General features: G+C 35.3%; 1 protein-coding gene across 12 annotated transcripts in view; it reads right to left on the reverse strand.

Moving 5' to 3' along the window:
• The window catches only part of PSPC1 (paraspeckle component 1), a 130,108-nt gene that overhangs the window by 50,423 nt on the left and 62,689 nt on the right, over positions 1–16,996 (reverse strand). For 2 of the 12 annotated variants that reach the window (XM_019039607.4, XM_063697165.1), the window contains 3 exons: positions 8,714–8,771; positions 4,884–5,053; positions 2,071–2,567 (listed from right to left, as the gene is read on the reverse strand). The exons of 9 other annotated variants lie outside the window; for them this stretch is intronic. In XM_019039607.4, the coding sequence (XP_018895152.1) occupies positions 2,382–2,567; positions 4,884–5,053; positions 8,714–8,771 (414 nt within the window). In that variant the 3' untranslated portion in view covers positions 2,071–2,381. Of the gene's footprint in view, positions 1–2,070; positions 2,568–4,883; positions 5,054–8,713; positions 8,772–16,996 lie in introns of those variants that run through there. One more of the 12 variants, XM_055360114.2, reaches the window with a different exon arrangement.

Consider the following 16,996-nt stretch of genomic DNA (forward strand, 5'->3'; position numbering starts at 1 on the left):
ACAACTTCACACTTACTTAGAAAGCTAACACTACTGAATTTCCTCTTTATTTTTCTATCTACCACTTTTAAGCAGATGATATTCAAAAATCTTCCTTGGTATACTAATTCACAAGAAAAAAAAATTGACTGAACCAGCCACAAAGTTTAACTATACAAAAACACTAAAAACACGGAATAACTAGGAGTTCAAAGCTGCTCCACTTGACTGTCACTCAGAAGCTGACTGCTCCCAGCGTAAACTTGGTAAAGCCGGAACAAGGATTTTCTTGATGCTGGGAAAAAGTTGTGTAGAACTCTGTTCTTGGTGCCAGAGTTGAGCCTGGACACTAGGATGTTCAGGAGATTAAGACATCTTTTTGTGCACTGGCCTTCAAGTGTTCTTGAATGAATCATACAGAATTTCACAGCCTTGGCCAAAGGTACCTTGGTTTAACATCAAAGGATCAAGTTTCTCCCAATCATATTTCAGCTCTGAAGTGAAATACAATGCTAAAAATTACCTGAGAATTATATGAATAAAATATAGATGATGGGAAAGGTAGATTTAAGTGCAATAGATATCACTGAAAAACTGTAATCAATGTTAAAACTCCCCATATCCCAATTAATGTCACAAATTAAAGCAAATCCCACTCTCCATCACCTCATACTTATGAGAAACATGAGAATAGTCTTTGACTATTATTTTACAATCTCCAAATCATGTTTTCAAAGAACTGTCAAAAACAAAAGCCTATGAATACCACAAATTTTAGAAAATAGTTCCATCCACACTGTGTATCAAAAAAATAGCAGAACATGAAAGAGTACGTATGAAAATTTTAATTAGTATAAAAGAATGCATCAATTATGCTTTACAACCAACTGCTTTTATGCAAAATTTAAATTGTTTCTTTCCAAACTACACCTTCCAGCAAAACAGACACCACTATTTACATACTGTTTATCTTAAAATAGCATATTATCTTTCAGAAAGGTGCTGATAGCATGATATAGCAAACCATAGTGATGTTTTATGAGAAATAGCTATGCTATGATCAGTGTCTGATGAATCACATTTGTGGTATGAGTCATATATGATTCCTTAAATGTAATTTTAAATAAACATGACCAACATACACATTTTTAAATAGTTATGACTTTGTTTTGCAATAAACATTATAATGTGATAAAATCAGTTTCTCCCTAGTATTGAAAATCAAAATAGGTATTTGATAGTAAAGGGAGCTAATCAGATTCCAATGACTCTAGCCATTCTCAAGTAATTATCTGCCTTTTAAAATCACCTCTTGAACTGTACTCCTTGGATGTCTCAGCATTATCTTGAAAAACACAAACAAACAATTAAAAAAAAAACCACTGCCATACCTTGGAGACAAATGGTCCTAACCCATCAGACAAGTTTTACTGGAGAAACATCCAAATTTTAGGGAAATATTTACAACACTGCAGAGTCAAGCCATCTTTTAATACTTCTAGAAACCTACAATCTCAAGAAATGCCTAATTCACCACAAATCACACAGCAAATCCTCACTTCACAGCCAACCCAACAGTATTGTTTTATTTTAAAGAATGTTTAACACTAACTGTACGATAATAATCGGGTAAGGTCTTGATATTGAAACCAAATAAATAATGGCAGATATGTTTAAAACTAGACATTATTTTTTATAAGCAAAAGAGATTTGCCTTCAAACAGTTTTTTTCAAGATGAAAAAGATTTATTTGGAAAAATCAGCACAGGACAAAGATATCCTTAATAATCTGTCTCAGAATACCTGAATATTCAGAATCTATATGAAATGTAGCTGGAAATTCCGATTTCACAGAACATCAGTGGTTTATACAAATTAAACTCCCATACCCTCCCACCCCCACATATACTACTCTATCTACCCCTTATTGACATTAGCTTTCATTAATTAAGCTTCTATCTTTAGTGCTACTTGCGCAAATTAAAAAGCAAAATCATTTTCATTTTTAATGACAGGATTAGTTAAAGCAACCAAAGCATTACTGTTACAGCAAAGTTTAGTAAGACCGTAAGAGAATACCACTAATAACAGTTTTAAATTATCCAAAATGATTTCTTTATTGAGATTAAGTAACTACATAGATTTCACAGTACTATGGAATACTTATATTTAGCTAAAGTCACAAACACATTTCAACATTCAAAATGATGAGCATCATTACCATTCTAATCTACAAAGCTCATGAATAAAGAAAAATACAAAAACCTCAAGTTTTACAAAAAAAAAAAAAACTTTTAAGTCTACGTACATTAACAATAAAACCATTTCTTCCAGATAACAGGTAAAAGTATAAAGGCATACCACTGACTTTTTTTTCTGGATAGCCAGGAATAAACGAATGTTTAATATCTACGACGCTTATTAGGGCCTTCAAAGTTGCCCCCTTGACTTCCTCTACCAAAGCCACCAGGACCACCACTCACAGGACCTACACCAGTCATTGGTGCTTGAGGGGTTTCAGAACCTGTTCTACTCCCCATAGGTGAACCCATCTGAGATGGCGGTCCTTGAGGAAATCTGTCATTGTGCTATGATACCACACAATAAGGAATAGAATATGAAGTCCATTTGGAACACGCCAAATATAAGTGACAAGAAAAATTAGCAAAATCCCAAGTGGTGGTGTCATGAAGTTCGGCAGAAAGTCCAGCAGAATCAGGATCACACATAGAAGGAAGAAAGGAGCAATTTAATTAGTTACTATGTTTTTTTTTTTTTTAATGCAGCATCTGAAGATTTACATATTGCTAATGCTATGCCCCAATTTCAAGAACAAAGAACTGATTTCGTGACAGAAGCAAATGTGATCTTAAGCCTAAACAATATTATAATAAATCTCTGATTCCTTGTTTCAAAAGTTTATATTGCATGAAACTACGCTATGTAAGAAAAATACGTTTTTTAAAAAATCAGAGAAATAAAACTGGGGAGCAGCATCGATTCGGTTTTTTAAAAGTAAACATTCTAAAAAAAATCTTTACATCAATTCCTTGAAGATAGAAAGCACTAATACAAACATACACAAAGAATTATGATTTCAGTATGGAAACTTCTGAGAGTGTTTTCCTTGAAAGATTATCATGGGAAAATAGTTTTAAAAATTAATGTAATAACATGCACTAATAAGCACACTTAAACATCTGAATTAAGTATTTTGAAAAACTTCACAATAATTATACATATTAATCTGAAAGGTTGGATAGAACTCCCTGAAGTGTAGCAGTAAAATGTCAGTGCAAAACAGACCAAGGGTGATATTTAAATAAAGTTTACAATTTCAGGGAGACAATAAAAAAATGGGACAGTTAATGTTACTTCTATGTTTCTATTGATGATTATATGCCACACAAAAACTTAACCAAAGTAGTATAAGTTTTTACTAGCTTTCAAACATATCACTATAAAATAAAGCCTCTACTGAAGGAAATAAATGCAATCACCGTGTTAAGCGCCATCTGTTCATAGTAGCCGTGCACTGCCTCTTTATCTCCCTGTATAAACTATAATTTTAAAAAATCCAACTGCCAGCATGTCCAATTTATCCAAATTCTTAAAAGACTACATTTGAAGCAAATAAAATAATGATAAATGCTGCATTCAACTCTAAGACATACAATGCATTGCTTTTAACGTCTCTGATCACGGTGGATTTACAACTGATGACAGGTCTGAGTCTAACAGGCAGTGCTCTTTCTTTCTTAGCAGCATTGGCGCCTCAAGATTTCATACAGTAGTTTCAAAACTAAACTGCCTTTTCAAAATAGATAACGAAACAATTTCCCTTTCAAAATGTTATTTAGAACAAGCATTAACAAACACTAAATGAGAAAACGGTTTGCCTAAAGTCCGATTTATATAGTGACAGACTTTAATAGAAATGATAAAAGGTATCATTCTTGCTACTAATATATTTAAATATAATAAAAATTACAACTGAAAAACCTTGTTTTCATAGTATTTCATCCACACAAAGATATCTTCACACTCTCAGATCAAGACAAAAAACTGTCTACTTTAAATTTACTAAATATAATTTAAAATTCTGTGAAAAGAATGCCACAATGGTGGTTTGGAAATACACAAAAACTTTAATGTTAATTTATAGCTAAATTCTTTGCAATAAATCATGACAGGTAACATTTTTATCAAAAATATTTACTGAAAACTGTGTGTTCATACATATTGGACTTTTGTCTCCATCAAATATAAGGAGTCCACACAGGAAGAGAACACTATCATAAAATGCTTGAACATTAGAATGCTGGTAAAAGATGGAAACAAATTAAAAAGCACAGAAAAATATCTGTAATTAACATATGCATTTGCTATATATTGAGGTACCACAGCATGCCACAGACAGTAATCCTAATTCTTGGACTACTTAAAAACTATCTCAGCTGGACGTGGTGGCTCACACCTGTAATCCCAGCACTTTGGGAGGCCGAGGCAGGCGGATCACGAGGTCAGGAGTTTGAGACCAGCCTGGCCAACACAGTGAAACCCTGTCTCTACTAAAAATACAAAAATTAGCCTGGTGTGGTGGCGCACGCCTGTAGCCCCAACTACTCGGGAGGCTGAGGCAGGAGAATTGCTTGAACCTGGAAGGCGGAGGTTGCAGCAAGCCAAGATCGTGCCATGCACACCAGCCTGGGCAACAGTGCGAGACTCTGTCTCAAAAAAAAAAAAAAAACTATCTGTAACAAATCAACATATGATGTCACAAAATTTTCTTCTTCATTGGCTGCCAAAACAAATGATACCAAATTATATTAAGTGTGAAGTTATCCTTGATGCAGAAGTGTACATTACTGAATATAATCAAAATAATGTTTATGATACATTACCACTGCTCCATTATCTGGCATCATTGGAGTTCCCATATTTGCGGCTCCTTCTGGTCCCATGGCAGGACCAGGACCCATTGGTGGGCCAGGTATAGTTGCTCTGTTGTTCATATTCATACCCATCATTGGAGGAGGACCTTGGTTACCAGCAGGGGCTGGGCTAAACGCATCTATGTAAAACAATCTATACTTAGAGCTGTCCTATCTTAGTTTAGTAAACATTAATAATTTAACAATATTTATGCAATCTATATACCAAGACCGTTATCAAAATTATTTTCGCTCCTTAAGAATGTGATATGCGTTATCTACTCTGTAATAGGGCATTACCTACACTCTAGAATTAGAATTTTCATCCCCAAGCCAAACGTACATAAAATCAAGGAGGAAACTATCAATCATTTTAGGGCATTTGAGACTAACAGTTTGCAAGCTTTCAGACATCACTATTATTTGTAATAGCAGGCTTTTAAACCAAATAATCCCTAACAATGGGGACTACATATTACCAGTTTAAATGAGTAACAAAGGATTAGCACTTACAAAACCACTTAATTTTTTTCAACCCATGGCTAAAAATATTAGCAGTAAATTATGCTAAGTTGTGAGAGAAGAAATCATTTCCTGCAATATATAAATAAAGATCATTATAACTAGCCTCTCATCTTAGTTTTTTTTTTTTTTCCTCCCTGAGTTTATGGAATACCTTGCTAAATTACATAAGGTACTCTTTTTTTAACTTTTTATTTTGAAATATGGAATCTAAACCAAAAAATTGAAATGACTTATAAGAAAACTTATTTTTAAAAGCAACCACAACCAAATACAGATAAAATATTAATATAGCTATCTGGATCTTTCTGACAAGCTTAAATTCCATAAATGGGGACAATCTGATAATATTTCAAGTTTTTTCATTAAAAAAATCCACCTACCTCATTAATATTAATAGTGTTTGCACTGTAATACTACATATATGATGATCTCAGATACAACACATTTTTAGGCATTTTCTTTGAAAAATTTTTTCCCTTTTAAGTGTTAGTACTTATCATTAAAAATTCATAACAAAGCCATTCTAATTTAGAGTTTTCTTCTAGTATTTCATTACATAGGTCAATTTTCTGATAATAAGAACTCAATTTCTCAAATATACATTATAATGCAGCTGAAATCTCTATATGGCTGAGTCCTTACCAGCCCCTGGCATCATACTTCTGCTCTTTGAATCCAATCCCCAGAAACCTAGCAAATTCATAGGAAGGAATTATTTCCTTCATCCCCAAATGCTCTTGCCGATAAACAGACTTTAACCAAGAATATTTCCGCTCCCTCGGTATAGCTCTAAATAGCTATTTTTAATAATTTCTACAATCTAGACATGAAGAGAATATAAGAACAGTATCTAAGAGGCGTCTTACCTCAACAATCCCCCAGAAAACAAAGTTTCTTTTTCCTCTCTTTCTCTTTAATGGAATGTAATTTTACAATGGTGGGTTTGGAAAATAACTACACAACTATGGGTATAAAAAAATCAAAAATAATATTTCCAACTAACAGTAGTTAACTTAGAGCTTTACTTTTAGTACTCACATCTTCCACCACATAGCTATAAATAAATTTAAAGATATAAAAAATGTTAGCATTATCTGATTACTAGAAAGGTAGCATTATAATGTAGGTTTCGCTTGGTTATACACACTAGTGATACACCAGAAAATCTGCTGCCACTTTCCATCAGTGTAACTTGATGAGTCATGACAGTTTTAACTTCTCAACAACCCAACTGGATGATAATGATTAATAGCTCTACAAAACCATTACGATGAAGTCTCACATTGAATGAAGACCGAAGAGAAAATTAGATAAACGGGCTTTAGGAGAGTTAAGTGCTAAAATGTAAGTAAATCCTCTGGTGAATAAAATGTCACAAAAATTTTAACTTATCTTCAATTCCTAACTAAATAAGGGCTCTAAAGGCATATTCTGATATTTCTTCTGATAAAATTGCAGAGTATCTCCGCACCATCAGAAATGGTTTTAAGTTTTATACTATTTTAAAGTTTAGCTCTGATGTTAATGTCACTCTAATAATGATAACAGCCTTTTAAACTGCCTATAATCAACAATAACCTTATTCCTAAAATCCTTAAAATTACATGGATTATATTAAATAGCATCCCAGCATTTACTCTTAAAAAAAGACATAAATATTGGACCACTTGGACATCATTATACTCAATTATGCTTCATAATTTAGAACGCAGACACTCTTGGTTCATTAATTATTTCACGTATCCACTGCAGTAATTTCACAATTAAGTTCTTTATGGGCAAGGGCCATGTTTCTTGCTTCCTGCATATATCAGAGCTATTCACTAACTACTTGTTGGTAAAAAGTGACCAAGTAAACAGCAATATATGACTCTACATTATCTGATTAGTAGTATTGAAAAACTGGCAACAGAAGTTTAAGAAAAAAAAGCTGATCATGGAAAATGTTCATTCCACACATGACTTAAGTTTCATTTGATAGACCACATATGCTAAGAACACACTTGATTTTGTAAATGGGTGTGCATGTTAAGTATATTGTTTGCCATGGTAGTGTAATCTTTGAAACTATGTACTTTTAAGTTATATAAAGATTTTTAGCTTCATAACACCTTTTGTGGGACAATTTAATGTGGCACAGCTTTTGTGGGACAATTAATTTAATAAAATTTAATTCCGTATCCAACTTTTAAATGTATGACATTTCAAATTTCAAATTTAGTAAGGCCTACGATATGCCACACTTGCTTTTCCTTCAGGTTATTTACTTGGCATTATTTCCTTGCAACTTGGCTATACGAGCAAATCCATACTAAAGTTGCTAATATGCTTTCTTAAAAGCTTAGTCAACTCTAAAACATGCATTGGCGACACACATATAATTCCCTTGATGAGTTATAGACTACAAACACTGAGTGCCCTTCTGTGCACAACACTGTAGGTTAAAGGAAAAAAGTTCAATATTCATTAAAGTGAAGGAAAACAGCTTCAAAGTTACACAAAAAGCTAGTTTAAGATAGAAATGTATAAAACGCTCTCTACCTAAAAACACAACTCAGAAACTATCAATTTCCAACTCGGAAACTATCAATTTCCAGTGTCCAATTAGGACAGGCGAGGTGGCTCATGCCTGTAATATCAGCACTTTGGGAAGCTGATGTGGGTAAACTGCTTGAGCCCAGGAGTTCGAGACCATCCTGGGCAACAAGGCGAAATCCTGTCTCTACTAAAAATACAAAAAATAAGTCAGGCGTGGTGGCGCATGCCTGTAGTCCCAGCTACTTGGTAAGATGGAAGGACCACTTGAGCCCAGGAAGTCGAGGTTTCAGCAAGCCGAGACTGCGCCACTGTACTCCAGCCTGGGCAACAGAGTGAGGTCCTGCCTCAAAAAAAAAAAAAAAAAAAAAAAAAAAAGCCAAATAGAAGGCATAAAATTTGATTTTAAAACTGCAAAGACAGAGCTGTATTACACAATGCAATGACTAAACTACCTTCAGGCTGTATTGCAACCTGGTTTATATGTTTCTTTCATTAAGCCTATGAATGTATAACACATCTTTTAGCCTTCAAACAAAAACAAAATGAGAATTTTCTTCCCAGACATATATTTTTAATATAATTGTATTGTATTCCAGTTTAATGGATGTAAGAGATTTCACCTTTAGAAATGTTGGTTCCGTGTTTTAGTTTCTTACTGATATGTAGATACCACAAACAGCATAAACAGTCCCCCCAAAAATGACAAATTACAAAAGCCTTTTGCTTCAAATCCCTACCTCCCATGTTTATTGCTCCACGGGGACCCATATCACCCATTCTCATTTCCTGTTCTCTCTGTAAGTAAACATAGTTGTCACAGTCAACCTATTGATCTTATGACTTTACATTTCCCATCTAAAATCAAAAAGAAAAGAGTGAATTGGGACATCATTTTCCATTAAAGATTTTGAAAAGTTTCCATCATCATAAACTTAATAAGAACGCTGAAAAGAAACTTCAGTCTCCCAGGCTTAATATACTACAAATGCTTAATGCACCCAGTTTATATTGCAAGATCAGATTACTAATTAATCAGATTATATAAAATATATCACATATTATTTTTAATGTTTTTATTCCAACAGATGAAAGATACATGCCTAGATTCCAAGCAAAGGAAAATCTAGTAATGATAACCACCAGAGCCAATTATTTTCTCCTCCCAGGTCACTGAAGTCTTAAAATAGAAATGACTGTTACCAAGTTCATACTGAAATGTATTTGAACATATAACACAAATAGCTTTAGGGAATTATGCTAAAAATAAGGTTACAATCTTCATTGTCTAAATATTATAATTCATTCATGTATTTGTATTCATCTACTCAAGCATTATTTCATCCAGGGACTATAGATAGCCCACACAAGCAATTACTGAAAGCTCGACATAACATTGCTTTCCTTTAACTGCGCAGTAATTGTATTTGAAAACCTGAATGAAAGTATTACACAGTTAACTATAAAACAGAAATATTCAGAACATTTGAAATTTCATTACAGAAACTGCTTCCTAAAAGCTGTTCATTTACCAACAACAGTGACATAGAATTAACTTCCATGAAATCTCTAAGTGAAATTTCTCAAGATAACATATGAAAATTGCAATTTTCACTTTGACTTGATGACCATTTCCAATCACAGAAAACTGTTAAATGTAGCAATCATGAAAAACATTCCATTATGAGACAAATGCAGCAATGTTTAAAGAAAGCATAATTACTGTACTTTTGAAAAGCAATCTTATTAAAATCTAAATGTTCATTTAAAGTTCCATTTTATAATACAAAAGACTGTTGAAGAGCACCTATAAAGCTGGAAATAAAATAAAAGCCTATGATGGAAACGTAATTGCCATTAAGCCACAAGAGGCTCCTTAAAAAAACTGCCTAACTTAAATGGAGATGTTCAAAGGTAATCTTAATGAAGCTACGGTACAACGAATAAAGCTACGGTACAACAAAAACACCATCATGAAGAGAGAAAATGCTTTCTCACATTATTTAGAAGATTTAAATACCAATCTTTCTAAAAAGCTTCTTAATTTTTTTTTTCCAGAGATCCTCACTCTGTTGCCCTGGCTGCAGTGCAGTGGCGTCATGATAGCTCACTGCAGCCTCGAACTCCTGGGCTCAAGTGATCCTCCTGCCTCAGCTTCCCGAATAGATGGGATGACAAGCATGCACCATCATGCCTGGTGAATTTTTGAATTTTTTTTTGTAGAGATAGGGTCTCGCTATGTCAACCAGGCTGGTATCTAACTCCTGGGCTCAAGCAATCCTCCTGCCTCACGCTCGCAATGTGCTGGGATTACAAACGTGAACCACAATGCCCAGCCCTAAAAGCCATGTTTTAACTTTCCTAAAAATAAATTTCTCATCATAAAATTTGTGACTATTAATGGATACTATTGCTGACCTGCAAAAAAAAAGCTAGACTGAGGCGGGGTGCAGTGGCTCACGCCAGTAATCCCAACACTTTGGGAGGCTGAGGCAGGCAGATCACCTGAGGTCAAGAGTTCAAGACCAGCCTGGCAAACATGGTGAAACCTGTCTCTAGGTTGGGCGCGGTGGCTCACGCCTGTAATCCCAGCACTTTGGGAGGCCGAGATGGGCGGATCACGAGGTCAGGAGATTGAGACCATCCTGGCTAACACGGTGAAACCCCGTTTCTACTAAAAATACAAAAAAAAATTAGCCAGGTGTGGTGGCGGGCGCCTCTAGTCCCAACTATTCGGGAGGCTGAGGCAGAAGAATTGCGGGAACCCAGGAGGCAGAGGTTGCAGTGAGCCGAGATCGCACCACTGTACTCCAGCCTGGGCAACAAAGAGAGACTCCGTCTCATTAAAAAAAAAAAAAAAAAAAAAAAAGGGAAACCCCATCTCTACTAATAATACAAAAAAATTAGCTGGGCAGTAGTGGCACATGCCTGTAATCCTACCTCCTCAGGAGGCTGCGGTAGGAGAATCGCTTGAACCCAGGAGGTGGGGACTGCAATGAACCAAGATTGCACTATTGCACTCCAGCCTGGGCAACAAGAGCAAAACTCTGTCTCAAAAAAAAAAAGCTAGACTGTAATATAAAATTGGCTACTCATCAAGCATTATATTTAGAAAACTATTTTAAAATAAAGCTTCTGTTATCACTACTTTCAATAAACCAAACCAAATTGCCATTTCCTTATCACTACTTAGAAACTACTGATAGGTTCTTAGAACCTACTGATAAAACTGAAGAATGCTTCAACACACCCAAAATCTTCTAGCTATAAAAATAATATCTATAGTATCTAGATAAGTATCTGTAACAAGCAAATATAGTAGACATTTCGTTGTTCAGAAGCTGGTTACACACCAGCACCATCGAGTAAAATACATGGATTTCATAATCATGACTTTTGGGGAGGACAGGATTTCAATTTATATTTTTACTTTTGAATTTGTCTTCACTATGAAAGGTTAGGAATTCAATATCTAACCACTAATATAGGGTAATTGTTTACAGTCTCACTGCTTGAGATTTCAATTTTCAACTACCCCTTATATACCCTAATACCTTAACTATTGGCCTATGATTCACTGGCCGGAAAAAAGGGCATAAACAATCTTTTTTATTGTCTCTTTGTATTTTCAACTCTATGTATCACTTTCTAGAATAACTTTCTAGAATAGTGCGAGCTTTATTATTCACAAAGTACCTTCTTTTATTATTAAATCCACTGTCATTAAGAAAATTTCACGGGAAATGTATCAATGTACCAAAAATATCTATGGTTTTAAGTTAACTATTAAACACGAACATTCCCCTTCTGGTGGCATATTATAAATTGGTACAAGTTCTAAAATACCTTTCTCTAAATGAGATAATCAGAATATCTTAGAATACTCCATGTTACTATAGCATATTACTGTATTAAAATACCAATTCATGAGGCACATTACAGCATTTTTCACTAAATATATATATATATACTTGTATTTAGTAATGTTGACAATATCTTAAAGACGATTACTGAATACCATTTTACACAGCTTTGCTCTTAAGAAAAAAGAGTATAATTTGATGGCATCATTTTGTAACTATCTTAGAAGGGGCAAAAGAAATTTTCAGCTTCCTAGTCATGTCTTCAGGCTGTTACTTTCTAGAAAACCACCGCTACAAACTTCTAATAAAATGCAAAAGAGGTAGAGATTATATTAGGATGATTTTGTAAAATGAAATACAGCATTCTTCACTATCACTAAATCTATCAAATATTAATAAGAATCACTTGAGGAAATTCACAACTGTGTGCCCACCCAACAAGCAATACACAAAACCCTTACTTCCCTCTATGAATGACTTTTAATAACACTTCAAATTAGAATTTAAGTTAGAACCAGTGCGTATATGTGATATTTTTACAAATTTAAATAATGCTTTATTACATTACAAAAAATTAAGAGTTGTTGTTTAAGCCAAAACAACTTATTTGTAACCAACATCTCAAAAGACTGCAGTGCGCTAAAATAAACCTATGATGAAAACTCAGTTTTACATTATTGATTCAACTCTATGAAGTAGGCCTACTGTTACCTCATTTTAGACATAATGAAACTGAGGCACAAAGCTGTTGAGTAACTTAGTCAAGGTCATACGGATAGTAAGTGGCTGAGCTAGCCTATACGATTCTACTGAAATGGAGTTCACAAAATTTTTGACGTTCACGAGATACTTTCATTCTTCAAAAATTCCAACATATCTCCATGTCCCAGACAGCCAAAAAAAAAAAAAAAAAAGAATTCCAACAGTCGAAGCCTAACAAAAGGCAAGATTTTAACTTATCTTTGCGGTATTTATAAGATTGTATGCCTTTCCATGAAAAGAATTATACATATGTATTCCTGAAAGCTTGGAACTCAAGTGTACTTAAATTAACAGATGACCAAAAAAGGAGGCAAAGTATGACTAATTCCCAGAACCACATGTCAAAGGAGCATTCCATCATTACAGCGGTTCTTAACGTGTAGGTCATGGAGTACTAAGAGTCCCCAAGACTCAGGAAGTGCACAGTCACAACTATTTCATGTTTTCCCAGCACTACGATACAGTTAGTTATAGTACTATCATCAGACTTTTCTCTGTATCAACATTCACTACATTTAATGGTGCAAAAGTAATAGCTAGGAAAAGTCCCAGCACTATAGCACAAGCCAAGAGACTTGGGCCCAATTTTTACTAGTAACCACTGCATTTGTCACATGGATAAAACTGTAGTTTAAAATTTTAAACTATGAATACCTGGAGGAAGCAGTCAAAGTTAATTTTATTAAATCTCTATCCATGGGTACATGCTTTTTTCATGTTCTTCACAATAAAACAGGATTTGTCCACAAAGTACATCTGCTGCATTCTGAAGTAGGATGGTTATTTTAAGAAAAAGCATTCATAATTGGGGTGCATGCTGAATGAAATACTTTTTTCACGGAACAAGGTTTTTACAAGAGACACTATAATTATTGGCTTGAGTATTTGGCGGCTATTTTCTATGAGATCAATATGAAGACATGTAACTTCTTTTTAATTTTGTAAAATAAATACATTAGCATTTTGGATATTCTGCTTAGGCCAATGCATCAGTATTTTTCTTCTGATTGGTACATAACACTAAAAAATCATGCATGGGTAAAAAATCCATTCAAAATTCAAAGCAGCCCAACGGATTTTTTTTTTTCCTTTGTCAGTCTCACTCTGTTGCCCAGGCTGGGGTGCAATGGCGTGATCTCAACTCATGCAGCCTCTGACTCCCAGATTCAAGCAATCCTCCTGCCTCAGCCTCAAGGGTAGCTGGAACTATAGGCACATACCATCACGCCCAGATAATTTTTGTGTTTTTTGTAGAAATGGGGTTTTACCATGTTACTCGGGATGGTCTTGAACTCCTGAGCTCAAGTGATCCACCTGCCTCAACCCCCCAAAGTGCTGTGATTACAGGTGTGAGCCACCATGCCCAGCCAACCCAATTAATTTCAATGTAAGAGTACTTTTAAGTTTTACAGTAGTATCAAAAAAATCCACAATTATCTTTAAAGGTTATTAACATACTCCTCCCTTATCACTTCTCCATATAAAGTCAGGTCTTCTTTGATGCATTTTAATTAAAAAGCTTTCTGCAATAGATGGATTGCAAAAGCAAACGTGGGAAGCCAACCATTTTTTATAGAGCAAAACAAATTTACAAAACATAAAACAACACCATTCTTCCCACTACACTAAAGGGAACATTAAAAGACATTTGCAAAAATGTACAAGAAAGCGGCTCTGAACTCTGTAACGTTTTCTTTAAAACCTCGCTTTGGCTTATAATATGGTAAATATTGATATAATCCTTTAGCAGGACTTTGGAGCCCTCAATAATTTTTAATAGTGATATGGAAAATTAAAGAAATATGGAAGCCAAAAGGTTTGAAAAGCACTATTTTTAAAGTCCCAGTCAGTTTTCTTTCATGAAAATATAGAACAGGAAGCTTGCACTAAGTAAGGTAAATTAACCTAACAAATATTTTCCAAAGTGGCATGGTAAACATGCCACTACTGGCACATGGCACTTTTTGTGCAGAACATGGATATTTTTCCTTTAATATTTAGTACTTGGGCTATCAAGAAACAAGGTGAGCATAACCATCCAAAACCCCAAATGCTCCAAAATCCAAAACTTTTTAAACACCAACACGATGCCCAAAGTGGAAGATTCCATACTTGACCTCATGTGATGGGTCTAAGTCAAAATGTAGGCAAAACTTTCACGCACAAAATTCCTTAAAATATTCTACTGAGCCAGGCATAGTGGTTCATGCCTATAATCCCAGCACTCTGGGAGGATGAGATGCAAGAATTGCTCGAGCCCAGGAATTCAAGACAAGCCTGTGTCACACAGGGAGACACTGTCTCTTAAAAAAATTTTTTTTTGGACAGACACATAACCCCAGCACTTTGGGAGGCTGACGCGGATGGATCACGAGGTCAAGAGAAACCCCGTCTCTACTAAAAATACAAAAAAATTAGCTGGGCATGGTGGAGGGCACCTGTAGTCCCAGCTACTCGGGAGGCTGAGGCAGGAGAATGGCATGAACCCGGGAGGCGGAACTTGCAGTGAGCCAAGATCGTGCCACTGCACTCCAGCCTGGGCGATACAGCAAGACTCCGTCTCAAAAAAATAAAAAATAAAAAAATTAAATTCTATGAAGTTACCTTCAGACTATGTATATAAGACATATATGAAACATAAGTGAATTTCATATTTGGATCTGGGTCCCATCCCCAAGATATCTCATTACATAATACACAAATGTTTCAAAACTCAAAAAAATCCAAATTCCAATACACTTCTAGTCCCAAACATTTTAGATAAGGGATACTCAACATGTATATTTTGTGTGTGTATGTGTGTGTGTGTATTACCAATAACCTAATTTAAAGGAATGACTTAACACAGTACTCAGGTAAAGCTAAAGTGTAGTATGACCACCTAAACTTGGGGATACACTCACTGAACTAAATAAAAACTGCTTTAACTGTGTCAACTGGAACAGCATTTAATGATCAATGACGAGAGGTATTCATCTAACACTTTATCAATATAACTCTTGTTTGAGTGAATGCAATCTTAATGGGCACAATCAATACTCTTTTTTAGGTCACAGTCAAAATTCTTTATTGATAAAGACCTCTCATGTTTATCTCAAAAAAAGCTTTAAGAATTGTCCAGGAATCACCACATGCTATTTAGGTTCTATGTCTCAAAAAATGAAAATGCTAAAATAATGTAGAACATTTAAATCCACTAAAAAATATATAATTCTAGAGAAAAATATAGTAAGTTCTGACAAGTAACAGGATTCAGCCTTTTTAATCAATTAGGAATATCTAAATATTCCTAAAAATAAATTCCCTAAAAAAAAACTATATTTAGCAATTGAAAATATTTTAGTGTGAGCAAACTATATTCTATTACCTTTTCCTTCACTAAAGAACGTTACATAACAGAACAATAAGGTTATAACCAATTAAACTTTCATGAGAAAGATTAAATAAGAACTGTTGGCCAGGCGCAGTGGATCACTCCTGTAACCTCAGCACTTTGGGGGGCCGAGGCAGGCAGATCACCTGGGGTCAGGGGATCGAGACCAGCCTGGCCAAGATGGTGAAACCCCATCTCTATGAAAAGCTTGGCGACAGAGCGAGACTGCATCTCAAAAAAAACAAAAAAGAAAATCGTTAGGAGCCAGAAATATTAGATAACAAATTGTGGACACAAAGAATGAAGCAAAAATCACTTACATGAAATATTCATGGGTATTTTTAAAAACCTCAAGATATTAGGCCTCTTTGCCAAGAAAGTATTAACTCATGAAAAAAGTATTAAGATACTGAACCATATACATCAGCAAATGAATCTTTTCTAATAAAAGTAAACTGGGCCGGGCATGGTGGCTCACACTTGTAATCGCAGCACTATGGGAGGCTGAGGCAGGCAGGTCACTTGAGGTCAGGAGTTAGGGACCAGCCTGGCCAACATGGTGAAATCCCGTAAATACTAAAAATACAAAAGAAATTAAGGCCGAGCGCAGTGGCTCAAGCCTGTAATCCAAGCAGTTTGAGGGGCCGAAGCGGGCAGATCACCTGAGGTCAGGAGTTTGAGACCAGCCTGGTCAACATGGTGAAACCCATCTCTATTAAAAACACAAAAAATCAGCCAGGTGTGGTGGCGGGCACCTGTAGTCCCAGCTACTCGGGAGGCTGAGGCAGGAAAATCGCTTGAAACCAGAAGGTGGAGGCTGCAAGCAGCCATGATAACACCACTGCTCTCCAGCCTGGGCAACAGAGCAAGACTCTGTCTCAAAAAAAAAAAAAAAAAAAAGTTAGCCGGGCATGGTGGTGCACCCCTGTATCCCAGCTACTTGGAAGGCTGAGGCAGGAGAATCACTTGATCAGGAGACGGAGTTTGCAGTGAGCTGAGATCGTGCCACTGCACTCCAGCGTGGG

This window comes from Gorilla gorilla, chromosome 14 (assembly GCF_029281585.2).
Source record: "Gorilla gorilla gorilla isolate KB3781 chromosome 14, NHGRI_mGorGor1-v2.1_pri, whole genome shotgun sequence".
Taxonomy (NCBI): Eukaryota; Metazoa; Chordata; class Mammalia; order Primates; family Hominidae; genus Gorilla; species Gorilla gorilla.